Source organism: Sardina pilchardus, chromosome 9 (genome assembly GCF_963854185.1).
Source record: "Sardina pilchardus chromosome 9, fSarPil1.1, whole genome shotgun sequence".
NCBI lineage: Eukaryota > Metazoa > Chordata > Actinopteri > Clupeiformes > Clupeidae > Sardina > Sardina pilchardus.
Window position 1 is genome coordinate 80,001 of NC_085002.1, and position 15,000 is coordinate 95,000.

Consider the following 15,000-nt stretch of genomic DNA (forward strand, 5'->3'; position numbering starts at 1 on the left):
CACACAATAAATGAAACGACATGCATTGAGGGAGTGTTGCCCCAGCACTGTGTATAGGGCCAATCCCTCACTGTAATGTAGGCATCACACACACATGATAACTAAATCAGCTTTTTATCACCTCAAAAATATTGCCAAACTGAGAGGGCTAATGTCAAAACATGACTTAGAAAAACTCATTCATGCATTTATCTCCAGCAGGGTTGATTACTGCAATGGGCTCTTCACAGGCCTTCCTAAAAAGACTATCAAACAGCTGCAGATGATTCAAAATGCAGCAGCTAGGGTTCTCACAAAAACAAAAAGAACTGAGCACATTACTCCAATTCTTAAATCTCTGCACTGGCTTCCAGTATGTCACAGAGTTGACTTTAAAGCACTACTAATTGTTTATAAATCAGTAAATGGAGCAGGACCTAAATACCTATCAGACATGTTTCAGCAGTACACACCTTCTCGTCCTCTGAGGTCTCAGGAGAAAAACCTCTTAGTAACACCTGCTGTTAGAACTAAACATGGTGAAGCAGCTTTTAGCTGCTATGCGGCTCAGCTTTGGAACCGACTTTCTGATGACATTAAAAAGGCCCCAACTGCAGCCTGTTTTAAATCTAGACTTAAGACCAAATTGTTCTCAGATGCTTTCTGCTAACTGTCTCTTAATTATTCCATCTGGAGTCTTTTATGTTAATTATTCCTTATTGATTTGATCTTGATTTATGCTTTGTTTTTATTTTCTATTATTATCTTTTTATTATTATTATTATTATTATTATTATTACTACTATTACTCTTTGCCCATCTATGCTTTTATCTGCTATAATTACTGTTTGGTTTTTGTTTATGTAAAGCACATTGAATGACCTCTGTGTATGAAATGTGCTATATAAATAAACTTGACTTGACTTGACTTGACTTGACACACACATTACACTTTGAGTATTCCACTGTAATGTAGACATCACACACACATTACACCATCACACGCACATTACACTTTGAGTTTTATTATTCTTTGCCTTACAACTTGTGTCAAAATGAAGTTTGAGACATGCTGGTGTGTCTGTACAGAGAGAGACAATTTATATATCAATGATCTAACATCAGACATAGCAAAATCCAAATGACCAGAAGTCCCAATCGGGGGTAGAGACATTAAATGTTTGCTGTTTGCGGATGATCTGCTACTTCTGTCCCCAATTAAGGAGGGGCTACAGGAGAATGTGTCAATCCTGGAAAACTACTCCCAACTGTACAACCTTCCAATTAATAAAGAATTAAACAGAAAATAAATATAATTTCACACTTGGTGAAAACAGACTTTCACAAGTAACAAACTATAACTATCTGGGCCTAAATATTTCTTCCACAGGCAATTTTAATCTGCCAATAAAAGACTTAGTCGACAAAGCACGAAGAGCATATTATTGTATTAGAAAATCTCTATACCAATATAACACCCCTGTCAAATTGTGGCAAAAGATTTTTGATTCGGTCATCAAGCCAATTATTTTATATGGCAGTGAAATTTGGGGCATTAAACACCAAAATAATTATGAACTATGGGACAAAAGCCCAGCAGAAACACTACACCTGGAATTCTGCAAGAACATCTTGGGGGTATACAGGAATGCAACAAATATTGCATGTAGGGCAGAACTGGGACGATATCCACTATTGGTCGACATACAAAAAAGAGCATCCAAATTCGACTACCATGTTCTGTCCTCAAAACCAGAGGAATGTAATCACATTGCCCTTCTACAGAAGAGAACCAACCCAGAGAGAGACCCTTTTGACTACCTGATAGCAAAAATTACACCCTGATTAGGAATAAAATCTTCGACAACATTGCCAAAATTGCTCCCCAATTCCCCATGCTATCCCTGCTGAAAAAAACAGCAAGAAACCAGCTTAGGCTGGTAGCTGGTTTTAGCTGGTTTTAGCTGGTCTTTGCCCAATACAAAGTTATTATTGCTGGTCTTTGCTGGTGTAGCTGGTTAGGCCACCAGCTAGACATGCTGGCGTGACCATCTGAGGAAGCTGGTCGTGCTGGTGTGACCAGCCTGTCGTTTGGGATACAACTGGTTTAAGATGGTCATGCTGGTGACCAGCCTGTCAAGCTTGACAAAGATGGTCAAGCTGGTTTTCTAGAATAACCAACATAAGCTGGCGTGGTCAGTAAAAACCAGCAATGTAGACCAGCAACACCAACTAAAATGACCAGCTTAAGGTGGTACGACAATCAAAACCAGCTGAATTACCATCATAAGCTGGGTAAACCAGCTGAAGGTGTGTTTTGGCGAGAGTTTTGCTGGTCTAGCTGGTTAACCATCAAAGGGTGGTCAAATAAGCTGGTTAACAAGCTGGTCAACCAGCAAACCACCTTTAGCTGGTCAGGCTGTTTTTTTCAGCAGGGATCAAATGAAGATAAGCTTCCCTATTTGATGGGAGGGCACAATTGTGAAAAGATAGCAGTAGAATTCCTGATAGTGAGTCCTTTTCCCTCCTTCATTCCACAGTATTATTTTGCCTTATTAATACACTTTTATTTTGTATTTATTTTATTTTAGTATGCTTTTATACATATATATTATTATTATTATTGTCCTTATAGTTATTATTATTATCATTTGAATGTGTACAGTTATATCATGTGTAAGCTTTGCCAACACAATGTTTCTTTGTCATGCCAATAAAGCTAATTTGAATTGAATTGAATTTAATTGAGAGAGAGAGAGAGAGAGAGAGTCATTATCCTTTGTTTAAAAATGGCATTAGTATTCCTCAATAGTTCATATTATAGGTTATATATGAATGTCTGTTTAGGAACATGTTTTATCTCTACATTCTGATTATTGTCTGTTGCTATGTCCATGTCTTAAACCTGTATGTCCAATGTATGTGATAATTGCTTTGGCAATACAAGTGTCTAAATATTTGTCATGCCAATAAAGCACTTTTGAATTGAATTGAATTGAATTGAATTGAGAGAGAGAGAGAGAGAGAGAGAGAGAGAGAGAGAGAGAGAGAGAGAGAGAGAGAGAGAGAGAGAGAGAGAGAGAGAGAGAGAGAGAGAGAGAGTGTGTATTTCTCACCTTGACTCCAGTCGGCAGCAGAGGTGCGTGTTGCGTTGGCCTCCAGCACGGATGAGAGCTCGTTGACGATCAGCTTAAAGACCTTCACCAGCAGCGGAATGTTGGTCCAGCGCTCGGGGTCTGACGGAGACAACACACACCATCAGTCAGAGAGGTGTGAGAGAGAGAGAGAGAGAGAGAGAGAGAGAGAGGTGTGTGTGAGAGAGAGAGAGAGAGAGAGAGAGAGGTGTGTGTGAGAGAGAGAGAGAGAGAGAGAGAGAGGTGTGTGTGAGAGAGAGAGAGAGAGAGAGAGAGAGAGGTGTGTGTGAGAGAGAGAGAGAGAGAGAGAGAGAGAGAGGTGTGTGAGAGAGAGAGAGAGAGAGAGGTGTGTGTGAGAGAGAGAGAGAGAGAGAGAGAGAGAGAGAGAGGTGTGTGAGAGAGAGGTGTGTGAGAGAGAGAGAGAGAGAGAGGTGTGAGAGAGAGAGGTGTGTGTGTGTGTGTGTGTGTGTGTGTGTGTGTGTGTGTGTGTGTGTGTGTGTGTGTGTGTGTGTGTGTGTGTGTGTGTGTGTGTGTGTGTGTGTGTGTGTGTGAGAGTGAGAGAGAGAGAGAGAGAGAGAGAGAGAGAGAGAGAGAGAGAGAGAGAGAGAGAGAGAGAGAGAGAGAGAGAGAGAGAGAGAGAGAGAGAGAGAGAGATGTGCTCTTACTTTTTGCTGACTTGGATCGGGTGCGAATGCCCTCCTCCGGGGCGAAGATCTCGTCTCCCTTGACGACGATGTCCTGCAATCGCTTGTCGTTGGTGTTGAGGCCGTGCTGTAGAAGCTTACACAGCGCCACCGTACTGCGGGGAGGGACATTACATTACATTACATTACATTACGTGTGTGTGTGTGTGTGTGTGTGTGTGTGTGTGTGTGTGTGTGTGCTGCAGAAGCTTACACAGCGCCACCGTACTGCGGGGAGGGACATTACATTACATTACATTACATTACGTGTGTGTGTGTGTGTGTGTGTGTGTGTGTGTGTGTGTGCTGTAGAAGCTTACACAGCGCCACCGTACTGCGGGGAGGGACATTACATTACATTACATTACATTACGTGTGTGTGTGTGTGTGTGTGTGTGTGTGTGTGTGTGTGTGTGTGTGTGTGTGCTGCAGAAGCTTACACAGCGCCACCGTACTGCGGGGAGGGACATTACATTACATTACATTACGTGTGTGTGTGTGTGTGTGTGTGTGTGTGTGTGTGTGTGTGCTGTAGAAGCTTACACAGCGCCACCGTACTGCGGGGAGGGACATTACATTACATTACATTACGTGTGTGTGTGTGTGTGTGTGTGTGTGTGTGTGTGTGTGTGTGTGTGTGTGTGTGTGTGCTGCAGAAGCTTACACAGCGCCACCGTACTGCGGGGAGGGACATTACATTACATTACATTACGTGTGTGTGTGTGTGTGTGTGTGTGTGTGTGTGTGTGTGTGTGTGTGTGTGTGTGTGTGTGTGCTGCAGAAGCTTACACAGCGCCACCGTACTGCGGGGAGGGACATTACATTACATTACATTATATTACGTGTGTGTGTGTGTGTGTGTGTGTGTGTGTGTGTGTGTGCTGCAGAAGCTTACACAGCGCCACCGTACTGCGGGGAGGGACATTACATTACATTACATTACATTACATTACATTACATTACGTGTGTGTGTGTGTGTGTGTGTGTGTGTGTGTGTGTGTGTGTGTGTGTGTGTGTGTGTGCTGCAGAAGCTTACACAGCGCCACCGTACTGCGGGGAGGGACATTACATTACATTACATTACGTGTGTGTGTGTGTGTGTGTGTGTGTGTGTGTGTGTGTGTGTGTGTTGCAGAAGCTTACACAGCGCCACCGTACTGCGGGGAGGGACATTACATTACATTACATTACATGTGTGTGTGTGTGTGTGTGTGTGTGTGTGTGTGTGCTGCAGAAGCTTACACAGCGCCACCGTACTGCGGGGAGGGACATTACATTACATTACATTACATTACGTGTGTGTGTGTGTGTGTGTGTGTGTGTGTGTGTGTGTGTGTGTGTGTGTGTGTGTGTGTGTGCTGCAGAAGCTTACACAGCGCCACCGTACTGCGGGGAGGGACATTACATTACATTACATTACGTGTGTGTGTGTGTGTGTGTATGTGTGTGTGTGTGTGTGTGTGTGTGTGCTGCAGAAGCTTACACAGTGCCACCGTACTGCGGGGAGGGACATTACATTACATTACATTACGTGTGTGTGTGTGTGTGTGTGTGTGTGTGTGTGTGTGTGTGTGTGTGTGTGTGTGTGCTGCAGAAGCTTACACAGCGCCACCGTACTGCGGGGAGGGACATTACATTACATTACATTACATTACATTACGTGTGTGTGTGTGTGTGTGTGTGTGTGTGTGTGTGTGTGTGTGCTGCAGAAGCTTACACAGCGCCACCGTACTGCGGGGAGGGACATTACATTACATTACATTACGTGTGTGTGTGTGTGTGTGTGTGTGTGTGTGTGTGTGTGTGTGTGTGTGCTGCAGAAGCTTACACAGCGCCACCGTACTGCGGGGAGGGACATTACATTACATTACATTACGTGTGTGTGTGTGTGTGTGTGTGTGTGTGTGTGTGTGCTGCAGAAGCTTACACAGCGCCACCGTACTGCGGGAAGGGACATTACATTACGCGTGTGTGTGTGTGTGTGTGTGTGTGTGTGTGTGTGTGTGTGTGTGTGTGTGGTCTCACCTGACTTTGCCCTCGTACTGGCCGTAGAAGAGGTGCTGCCGGCTCATCCACTCGGCCATGACGAACTCCAGGGCGGGTTTCCCAGTGGGGCCGGGCAGACTGCACAGGAACTCCAGCAGAGGCTCCAGCTGGGAGTGGACCAGGTGCGCAAACACCATGATCAAGGACTACAGGAAATAAACACCAGGATTAAAAACTACAGGACATATAAACACCATGATCAAGGACTACAGGAAATAAACACCAGGATTAAAAACTACAGGACATATAAACACCATGATCAAGGACTACAGGAAATAAACACCAGGATTAAAAACTACAGGACATATAAACACCATGACCAAGAACTACAGGAAATAAACACCAGGATTAAAAACTACAGGACATATAAACACCATGACCAAGAACTACAGGAAATAAACACCAGGATTAAAAGCTACAGGAAATAAACACCAGGATTAAAAACTACAGGAAATAAACACAGTGATTAAACACTACAGGAAATAAACACCAGGATTAAAAGCTACAGGAAATAAACACCACAATCAAGGGCTACAGGAAATAAACACCAGGATTAAAAACTACAGGAAATAAACACCAGGATTAAAAACTACAGGAAATAAACACCATGATTAAAAACTACAGGAAATAAACACTGTGATTAAACACTACAGGAAATAAACACCAGGATTAAAAGCTACAGGAAATAAACACCAGGATTAAAAGCTACAGGAAATAAACACCAGGATTAAAAGCTACAGGAAATAAACACCAGGATTAAAAACTACAGGACATATAAACACCATGATCAAGGACTACAGGAAATAAACACCAGGATTAAAAACTACAGGACATATAAACACCATGACCAAGGACTACAGGAAATAAACACCAGGATTAAAAACTACAAGACATATAAACACCATGACCAAGAACTACAGGAAATAAACACCAGGATTAAAAGATAAAGGAAATAAACACCACAATCAAGGACTACAGGAAATAAACACCAGGATTAAAAGCTACAGGAAATAAACACCAGGATTAAAAGCTACAGGAAATAAACACCAGGATTAAAAACTACAGGAAATAAACACCAGGATTAAAAACTACAGGAAATAAACACCAGGATAAAAAACTACAGGAAATAAACACTGTGATTAAACACTACAGGAAATAAACACCAGGATTAAAAGCTACAGGAAATAAACACCAGGATTAAAAACGACAGGAAATAAACACCAGGATTAAAAACTACAGGAAATAAACACTGTGATTAAACACTACAGGAAATAAACACTGTGATTAAACACTACAGGAAATAAACACCAGGATTAAAAGCTACAGGAAATAAACACCAGGATTAAAAGCTACAGGAAATAAACACCAGGATTAAAAACTACAGGAAATAAACACTGTGATTAAACACTACAGGATAAGTGGATGTGGCCCCCTGCTGGTGTCTCACCTGCATGACGCTGAGCGTCTCGGCCTGCTGCATCTTGCTGAGGATGGCCCTGAGGATCTGGTCCAGCTGCTCGCCCAGCTGGGTGCCGGCGCGGGAGATCAGCGTGGACACCAGGCGGCCCACGAAGGCGGCCGTGAACTCGGACGTGCGCGGGTCCAGCAGCTGGTTGACCACCTGCATGACGTACCAGAGGCCGCTGTGCCCCTGCTCGTCACGCCACCCCGCCACCTGCTCCAGCGACACCGACACGTACGCCCGCAGGCACTCCCCGCCGTTCTACACACACACCAGACCATGGTGGAGGGGGAGAGAGGGAGAGAGGGAGGGAGGGAGGGAGAGAGGGAGAGAGAGAAGGAGAGGGAGAGAGAGAGAGAGGGAGGGAGAGAGGGAGAGAGGGAGAGAGAGAGAGAGATACAAAAGCAGGGAGAGGTGGAGAGGGACAGACAGACAGACAGAGGGGTTAGCAGTTAGCAGTTAGCAGTTAGCAGTTGGCAGTTGTGTTATGTAGACTCAGCTGATGGCACTCTAATCACACATCCAAGCACAGGAAGTAGAATTCCAACTACGGCCGCTGGACTGAAAGAAATATTATTAAGCGTACGACAAGGGACACGTCACTCATGACCAGGAATATCCTCTCTATGTGTAGTTCTATTGGGGGTGTGTAGTTCTATTGAGGGTATGTGCAGTTCTATTGTAGTTCTATTGGGGGTGTGTGTAGTTCTATTGAGGGCACGTGTAGTTCTATTGAGGGCACGTGTAGTTCTATTGAGGGTATGTGTAGTTCTATTGAGGGCATGTGTAGTTCTACTGTAGTTCTATTGAGGGTGTGTGTAGTTCTATTGAGGGCATGTGTAGTTCTATTGTAGTTCTATTGGGGGTGTGTGTAGTTCTATTGTAGTTCTATTGAGGGCACGTGTAGTTCTATTGAGGGCATGTGTAGTTCTATTGTAGTTCTATTGAGGGTGTGTGTAGTTCTATTGAGGGCACGTGTAGTTCTATTGAGGGTGTGTGTAGTTCTATTGAGGGCATGTGTAGTTCTATTGTAGTTCTATTGAGGGTGTGTGTAGTTCTATTGAGGGCATGTGTAGTTCTATTGTAGTTCTATTGAGGGCATGTGTAGTTCTATTAAAGGGATATTCCGCCATTTTTGGAAATACGCTCATTTTACACCTCCCCTCGAGCAAAACAATCGATATTTACCTTGTTTCCGTTCATCCAGCCATTCTGTGTGTCTGGCGATACAACTTTTAGCTTCAGCCTAGCATAGATCATTGAATCGGATTAGACCATTAGCTTCTCGCCTGCTAGCGTCATGTTTAAAAGTGACTAAGATTTCTGGTAATTTCCCCATTTAAAACGTGTCTCCTCTCAAGTTAGAAAGTGCAATAAGACCAACTGAAAATGAAACCTGGCGTTTTTCTAGGCTTATTTGACATGGAACTACACACTCATCTGGCGTAATAATCAAGGCAACTTGCAAACGTACCATAGGCGCAGTGATATCGTACGCAGCATCTGAAAATAGTCCCCATAGACAACAAGCAGTAGTAGTGCCAGTAGTTTGCAAGTTGCCTGGATTATTACGCCAGATGAGAGTGTAGTTCCATGTCAAATCAGCCTAGAAAAACGCCAGGTTTCATTTTCAGTTGGTCTTATTTCACTTTCTAACTTGAGAGGAGACACGTTTTAAATGGGAAAATTACCAGAAATCTTAGTCACTTTTAAACATGAAGCTAGCAGGCAAGAAGCTAATGGTCTAATCCGATTCAATGATCTATGCTAGGCTGAAGCTAAAAGTTGTATCGCCAGACTCACAGAATGGCTGGATGAAAGGGAACAAGGTAAATATCGATTGTTTTGCTCGAGGGGAGGTGGAAAATGAGCGTATTTCCAAAAATGGCGGAATATCCCTTTAAGGGCATGTGTAGTTCTACTGTAGTTCTATTGAGGGTATGTGTAGCTCTATTGAGGGCATGTGTAGTTCTATACACTAACACTAATTTTCAATGAAAGCATCCTGTCAGAGAATGTCTAACAAGAGATCCCGCTCATGAAAGAAAATGTCTGGTGAAAGGGAACATTGGATAAATGATGTCAGACTGTGGCAAAACTTACCAACTTACCAATGAATTTATTAACAACATAAGGTATTAAGACGTGTATTAATGACAGCTAACCTCTGCAACAGCCGCCTATGGAACCAACGGCCTAATTTCTTAGCAACCAGCCACGCAGTAATGGCGGCGCTGCGTTACTTCCGTGTTTCGCTGGATTAGTGTAGTTCTACTGAGGGTATGTTTAGTTCTACTGAGGGTATGTTTAGTTCTATTGAGGGCATGTGTAGTTCTGTAGAGGGTATTTGTAGCTCTGTAGAGGGTATTGAGGGTATTTGTAGTTCTGTAGAGGGTATTTGTAGCTCTGTAGAGGGTATTGAGGGCATGTGTAGTTCTGTAGAGGGTATTTGTAGCTCTGTAGAGGGTATTGAAGGTATGTGTAGTCCTGTAGAGGGTATTGAGGGTATTTGTAGTTCTGTAGAGGGTATTGAGGGTATTTGTAGTTCTGTAGAGGGTATTGAGGGTATGTGTAGTTCTGTAGAGGGTATTGAGGGTATTTGTAGTTCTGTAGAGGGTATTGAGGGTATTTGTAGTTCTGTAGAGGGTATTGAGGGTATGTGTAGTTCTGTAGAGCAGTGGTTCCCAAACTTTTCTGGCTTACGGCACCCCTAAACATATCTCTCTCCATCCACGGCACCCTTATTTTTTTTTTTTTTTACTTTTTTTACTTAACCTCCTTTGTGCCATATTTGTACTTCATGCCATTTTCTTTAACCTTGTGATATGTTGGATAGGCCAAAACTGCTTTTATTATATGCATTACTAAGATAAGGTGAAGTTAATATCTTTTTTGTTTTATTCAAATGAACTACTTTCATTCAACTAATTTAATTGAACTTTTGAATAAATGGTGAACAGGATGTGAAGAGACAACTTGATAACCACCTGACCTCGGTGTGCAGTCTTAACCCATTTCACTGCAGAGGGCAGTGAATAACCGTGTTTGAAGGGGACCTGATTTAACGTAATTAACTATTTTTACGACTTGATTCAATACATCCGTCAGGTCTGGAGGCATCGTTTTTGCAGTAGCCTCCCGATGCAACATGCAATGCGTCGCTACCATGGCAGGATTCTGTTGCATAGCTTTCGTTACAAAGCCTTTGACCCGACCTGTCATTGAGGCCGCCCCGTCAGTGGCAGTGCACACACTTACGCACATATCCCAGCTAAGATTATTGTTCCTCACGTATTCATCTGTCACCCTGAATATCTCATCTCCGGCAGCATGGTTGGTCAGTTCTTTGCAAAATAAAAAGTTATCTGTAAATTTGTCCTCATCGACATCTGACGTTAGCGAGCAGCTGGCAAAGGCCACTAGCATAAGTGGACTCGTATTTGAAGCGCAAACTTCCCCAATAGCCGTAGCCAACGTTAGCCCACGTCTCCCTGCAGACCAGGCATACTGGTGTGGGACATGTTACCTCTAGCCTGACTCTCGCCAGACCCTTGTAGTTCCGCCATGCTCCACCAGAGGCGTTTCGCTGAGCTCCACACAAGGGTCTGGACGCGAGGGCAATCCAAACCCCTGTGCCAGTGATCAAAAAATGAGCAGCCAATCAGGAGCGCCGAAGCGAGAGTTTGATTCAAATAACAATGGCGGCACGCAGCGAGGAGTCTTGTGCTGACATTGATTCTGCTATTTCAACCGTTTTGTCGAATCTATCGAGTATTCATTCTTTCAGAGAATAGTTTTGAAGACATTTATTGGTGGCAAGGATGTTTTTACTCTTCTTCCGACCGGGTTTGGCAAGAACTTGAAGAAGCCTAGCACGTCATTCAAGATAACAGGCAAGTGGTTTATCAAATCACATGCGAGGATGTTTTACAAGGACCCGCCTTCAGAAATACATCTCCTATCGAGAAGTCCCAGATCCTTGTGTGAAGCAGACAGCGAACTACAGGATCTGGCGAAAGTCAGGTTATGTTACCTCGCCACCCCAAGTGAACCCATACTGGAGGTAGGAGTCGCTATATTGCCTCACTTTTCTCTTTGCTGATTTCGTCTGGTCAGATTCCGAGGTCTGTCCCCGTGGAGGTGCATGGCGTTCTTTTTAAAAACGTATCCATTGCGCCTATACCTGCACTCCGCCATACGGAATAACGAACGAAGTCACCGAACAAACAATAAGTAGCCTACATACAGCACAGTACGATACAGTGAACTGTAGCCTATTGTTAGTGCTGCAAATACGTTTTTGCAATAAAATGAATTTTGAAATGGATATTATGCTTTTTAAAATGTCATCAAATTATCAAGCCTTGACAATTCCGCGGCACCCCTGAGCATGCGTCACGGCACCCCAGGGTGCCGCGGCACCCACTTTGAAAACCCCTGCTGTAGAGGGTGTGCAGTGTGTGCTCAGTGGCGCCCCCTGTCTCACCTGCATGGTAGTGTTGTCGTCGGTGCGGAGGGTGCACTGCGCCACCACGGGGAAGGCCTGGCACACCAGCAGCTGGGACAGAGGGGGCGCTGTGTTCCGCACCACCGTCGTCAGGATATCAATCGCCGTCTGTCAGGACGGACACACGGACACACACACACACACGCACACACACACACACGCACACACACACACAAAGTCACCCTTCGGAAGAAGTGGGCATACTACAGGCCAACTGGCTGCTTGGGGATCTTAGGCATTATGCACAGCAGACAGAAGCTAATGCCTCTCACACACACACACACACACACACACACACACACACACACACACAGAGTTCTCACCGCGCAGAGTCCGGCGGGGATCTTGTCCGCGGGCGCCTGCATGATGCTGACCAGTGTGGGGATCAGCCGCATCTGCATGGGCTCCTGGCACGCCTCCACCTGGCACAGCTCCTTAAAGATGTCCAGCGCCAGCGACGCCACCACAGGGTCTGCCACAGGACACACGAGTCATTAGGGTCTACACCACAGGGTCTACACCACAGGACACACGCGTCATTAGTGCCAACGTCTACACCACAGGGTCTACACCACAGGACACACGAGTTAGTAGCGCCAACAACGCCACCACAGGACACACCAGTCATTAGGGTCTACACCACAGGACACACCAGTCATTAGGGTCTACACCACAGGACACACCAGTCATTAGGGTCTACACCACAGGGTCTACACCACAGGACACACGCGTCAGTAGGGTCTACACCACAGGACACACGAGTCACTAGGGTCTACACCACAGGGTCTACACCACAGGACACACGAGTCATTAGGGTCTACACCACAGGGTCTACACCACAGGACACACGAGTCATTAGGGTCTACACCACAGGACACACGCGTCAGTAGGGTCTACACCACAGGGTCTACACCACAGGACACATGAGTTAGTAGCGCCAACGATGCCACCACAGGGTCTACACCACAGGACACACAAGAGTCAGTAGGGTCTACACCACAGGACACACAAGTCATTAGGGTCTACACCACAGGGTCTACACCACAGGACACACGAGTCATTAGGGTCTACACCACAGGACACACGCGTCATTAGGGTCTACACCACAGGACACACGCGTCAGTAGGGTCTACACCACAGGGTCTACACCACAGGACACATGAGTTAGTAGCGCCAACGATGCCACCACAGGGTCTACACCACAGGACACACAAGAGTCATTAGGGTCTACACCACAGGACACACGCGTCATTAGGGTCTACACCACAGGGTCTACACCACAGGACACACGCGTCAGTAGGGTCTACACCACAGGACACATGAGTTAGTAGCGCCAACGATGCCACCACAGGGTCTACACCACAGGACACACAAGAGTCATTAGGGTCTACACCACAGGGTCTACACCACAGGACACACCAGTCATTAGGGTCTACACCACAGGGTCTACACCACAGGACACACCAGTCATTAGGGCCACCACAGGACACACCAGTCATTAGGGTCTACACCACAGGACACACCAGTCATTAGGGTCTACACCACAGGACACACCAGTCATTAGGGTCTACACCACAGGACACACCACAGGACACACCAGTCATTAGGGTCTACACCACAGGACACACCAGTCAGTAGCGCCAACGACGCCACCACAGGGTCTACACCACAGGACACACGAGACGACGCCACCACAGGGTCTACACTACAGGACACACCAGTCATTAGCGCCAACGTCTACACCACAGGACACACCAGTCATTAGCGCCAACGTCTACACCACAGGACACACCAGTCATTAGCGCCAACGTCTACACCACAGGACACACAAGAGTCAGTAGGGTCTACACCACAGGACACACCAGTCATTAGGGTCTACACCACAGGACACACAAGAGTCATTAGGGTCTACACCACAGGACACACCAGTCATTACGACGCCACCACAGGGTCTACACCACAGGACACACGAGTCAGTAGCGCCTTTCATAACGACGCCACCACAGGGTCTACATCAACCCCGCTATTAGGGGTGTGTGACTGATGACGTATTTGGCAAGGCAGGAGGTTAAAATACAGGAAACACACAAGAGACAAGGACAACTTTAGCTGCTGTGTCCACCAATCGCGTTTTTTTTGCGTTGAGCGCTTTTCGCAGCGCTTCTGTCAAGTGTTTATTGTTGCTGTTACCAAAACCGTCTGCTGCCAGCACGTCTTTTTGGAACATTTGCCTAATGCTAGCTAACTAGCCAACGAGCTAACTGAAATGGCAGCAGTCGTTCAGGACTCGGCACACTCAAATATGACTTCGACAGACAAAAGGACCTCATTTGGCATTCAAATAACATACCAAGTGGCCCGCCATCATTTGGAAACTAAACCACGTAGCACTAGCATGACAGTTGTGTTTATCAGTTTATCTCCGAGGTCCGAGGCATGCTTAACGTCATTGTTCACTCCCAAATTGCGTGTGACGTGCTGCTAGGCAACGCCTCCCAAAACTCGCCTCTGAACTTGGCTTCAGGCAACCCGGGACCAAAACACGTCTACCTGTCACACAGCGAACTCCCCTGAACCCGCTATGCAGGCAACCCGGGACCAAAACATGTCTACCTGTCACACAGCAAACTCCCCTGAACCCGCTATTTCTGTAACGCTAATGTACCATTTCTCAGTCTGAAAAGGGCTAGTGTGTGTGTGTGTGTGTGTACTGTTGCTGTACTTGAGGAAGATGGCGATGGTGTGTGTGTGTGTGTGTGTGTGTATGTACCGTTGCTGTACTTGAGGAAGATGGCGATGGTGTGTATGTGTGTGTGTGTGTGTGTGTGTGTATGTACCGTTGCTGTACTTGAGGAAGATGGCGATGGTGTGTATGTGTGTGTGTGTGTGTGTATGTACCGTTGCTGTACTTGAGGAAGATGGCGATGGTGTGTGTGTGTGTGTGTGTGTGTACCGTTGCTGTACTTGAGGAAGATGGCGATGGTGTGTGTGTGTGTACCGTTGCTGTACTTGAGGAAGATGGCGATGGTGTGTGTGTGTGTGTGTGTGTGTGTGTGTGTGTGTGTGTGTGTGTGTACCGTTGCTGTACTTGAGGAAGATGGCGATGGTGTGTGTGTGTGTGTGTGTGTGTGTGTGTGTACCGTTGCTGTACTTGAGGAAGATGGCGATGGTGTGTGTGTGTGTGTGTGT

At 45.6% G+C, this 15,000-nt stretch overlaps 1 protein-coding gene across 4 annotated transcripts in view; it reads right to left on the reverse strand.

Annotated features, from left to right (window-relative positions):
• The window catches only part of ipo9 (importin 9), a 31,312-nt gene that overhangs the window by 1,713 nt on the left and 14,599 nt on the right, over positions 1 to 15,000 (reverse strand). For all 4 annotated transcript variants that reach the window (XM_062545162.1, XM_062545161.1, XM_062545164.1 and 1 more), the window contains 6 exons: positions 12,135 to 12,283; positions 11,791 to 11,919; positions 7,290 to 7,565; positions 5,822 to 5,988; positions 3,779 to 3,912; positions 3,096 to 3,215 (listed from right to left, as the gene is read on the reverse strand). In XM_062545162.1, coding sequence (XP_062401146.1) covers positions 3,096 to 3,215; positions 3,779 to 3,912; positions 5,822 to 5,988; positions 7,290 to 7,565; positions 11,791 to 11,919; positions 12,135 to 12,283 — 975 coding nt within the window. The remainder of the gene's footprint in view (positions 1 to 3,095; positions 3,216 to 3,778; positions 3,913 to 5,821; positions 5,989 to 7,289; positions 7,566 to 11,790; positions 11,920 to 12,134; positions 12,284 to 15,000) is intronic.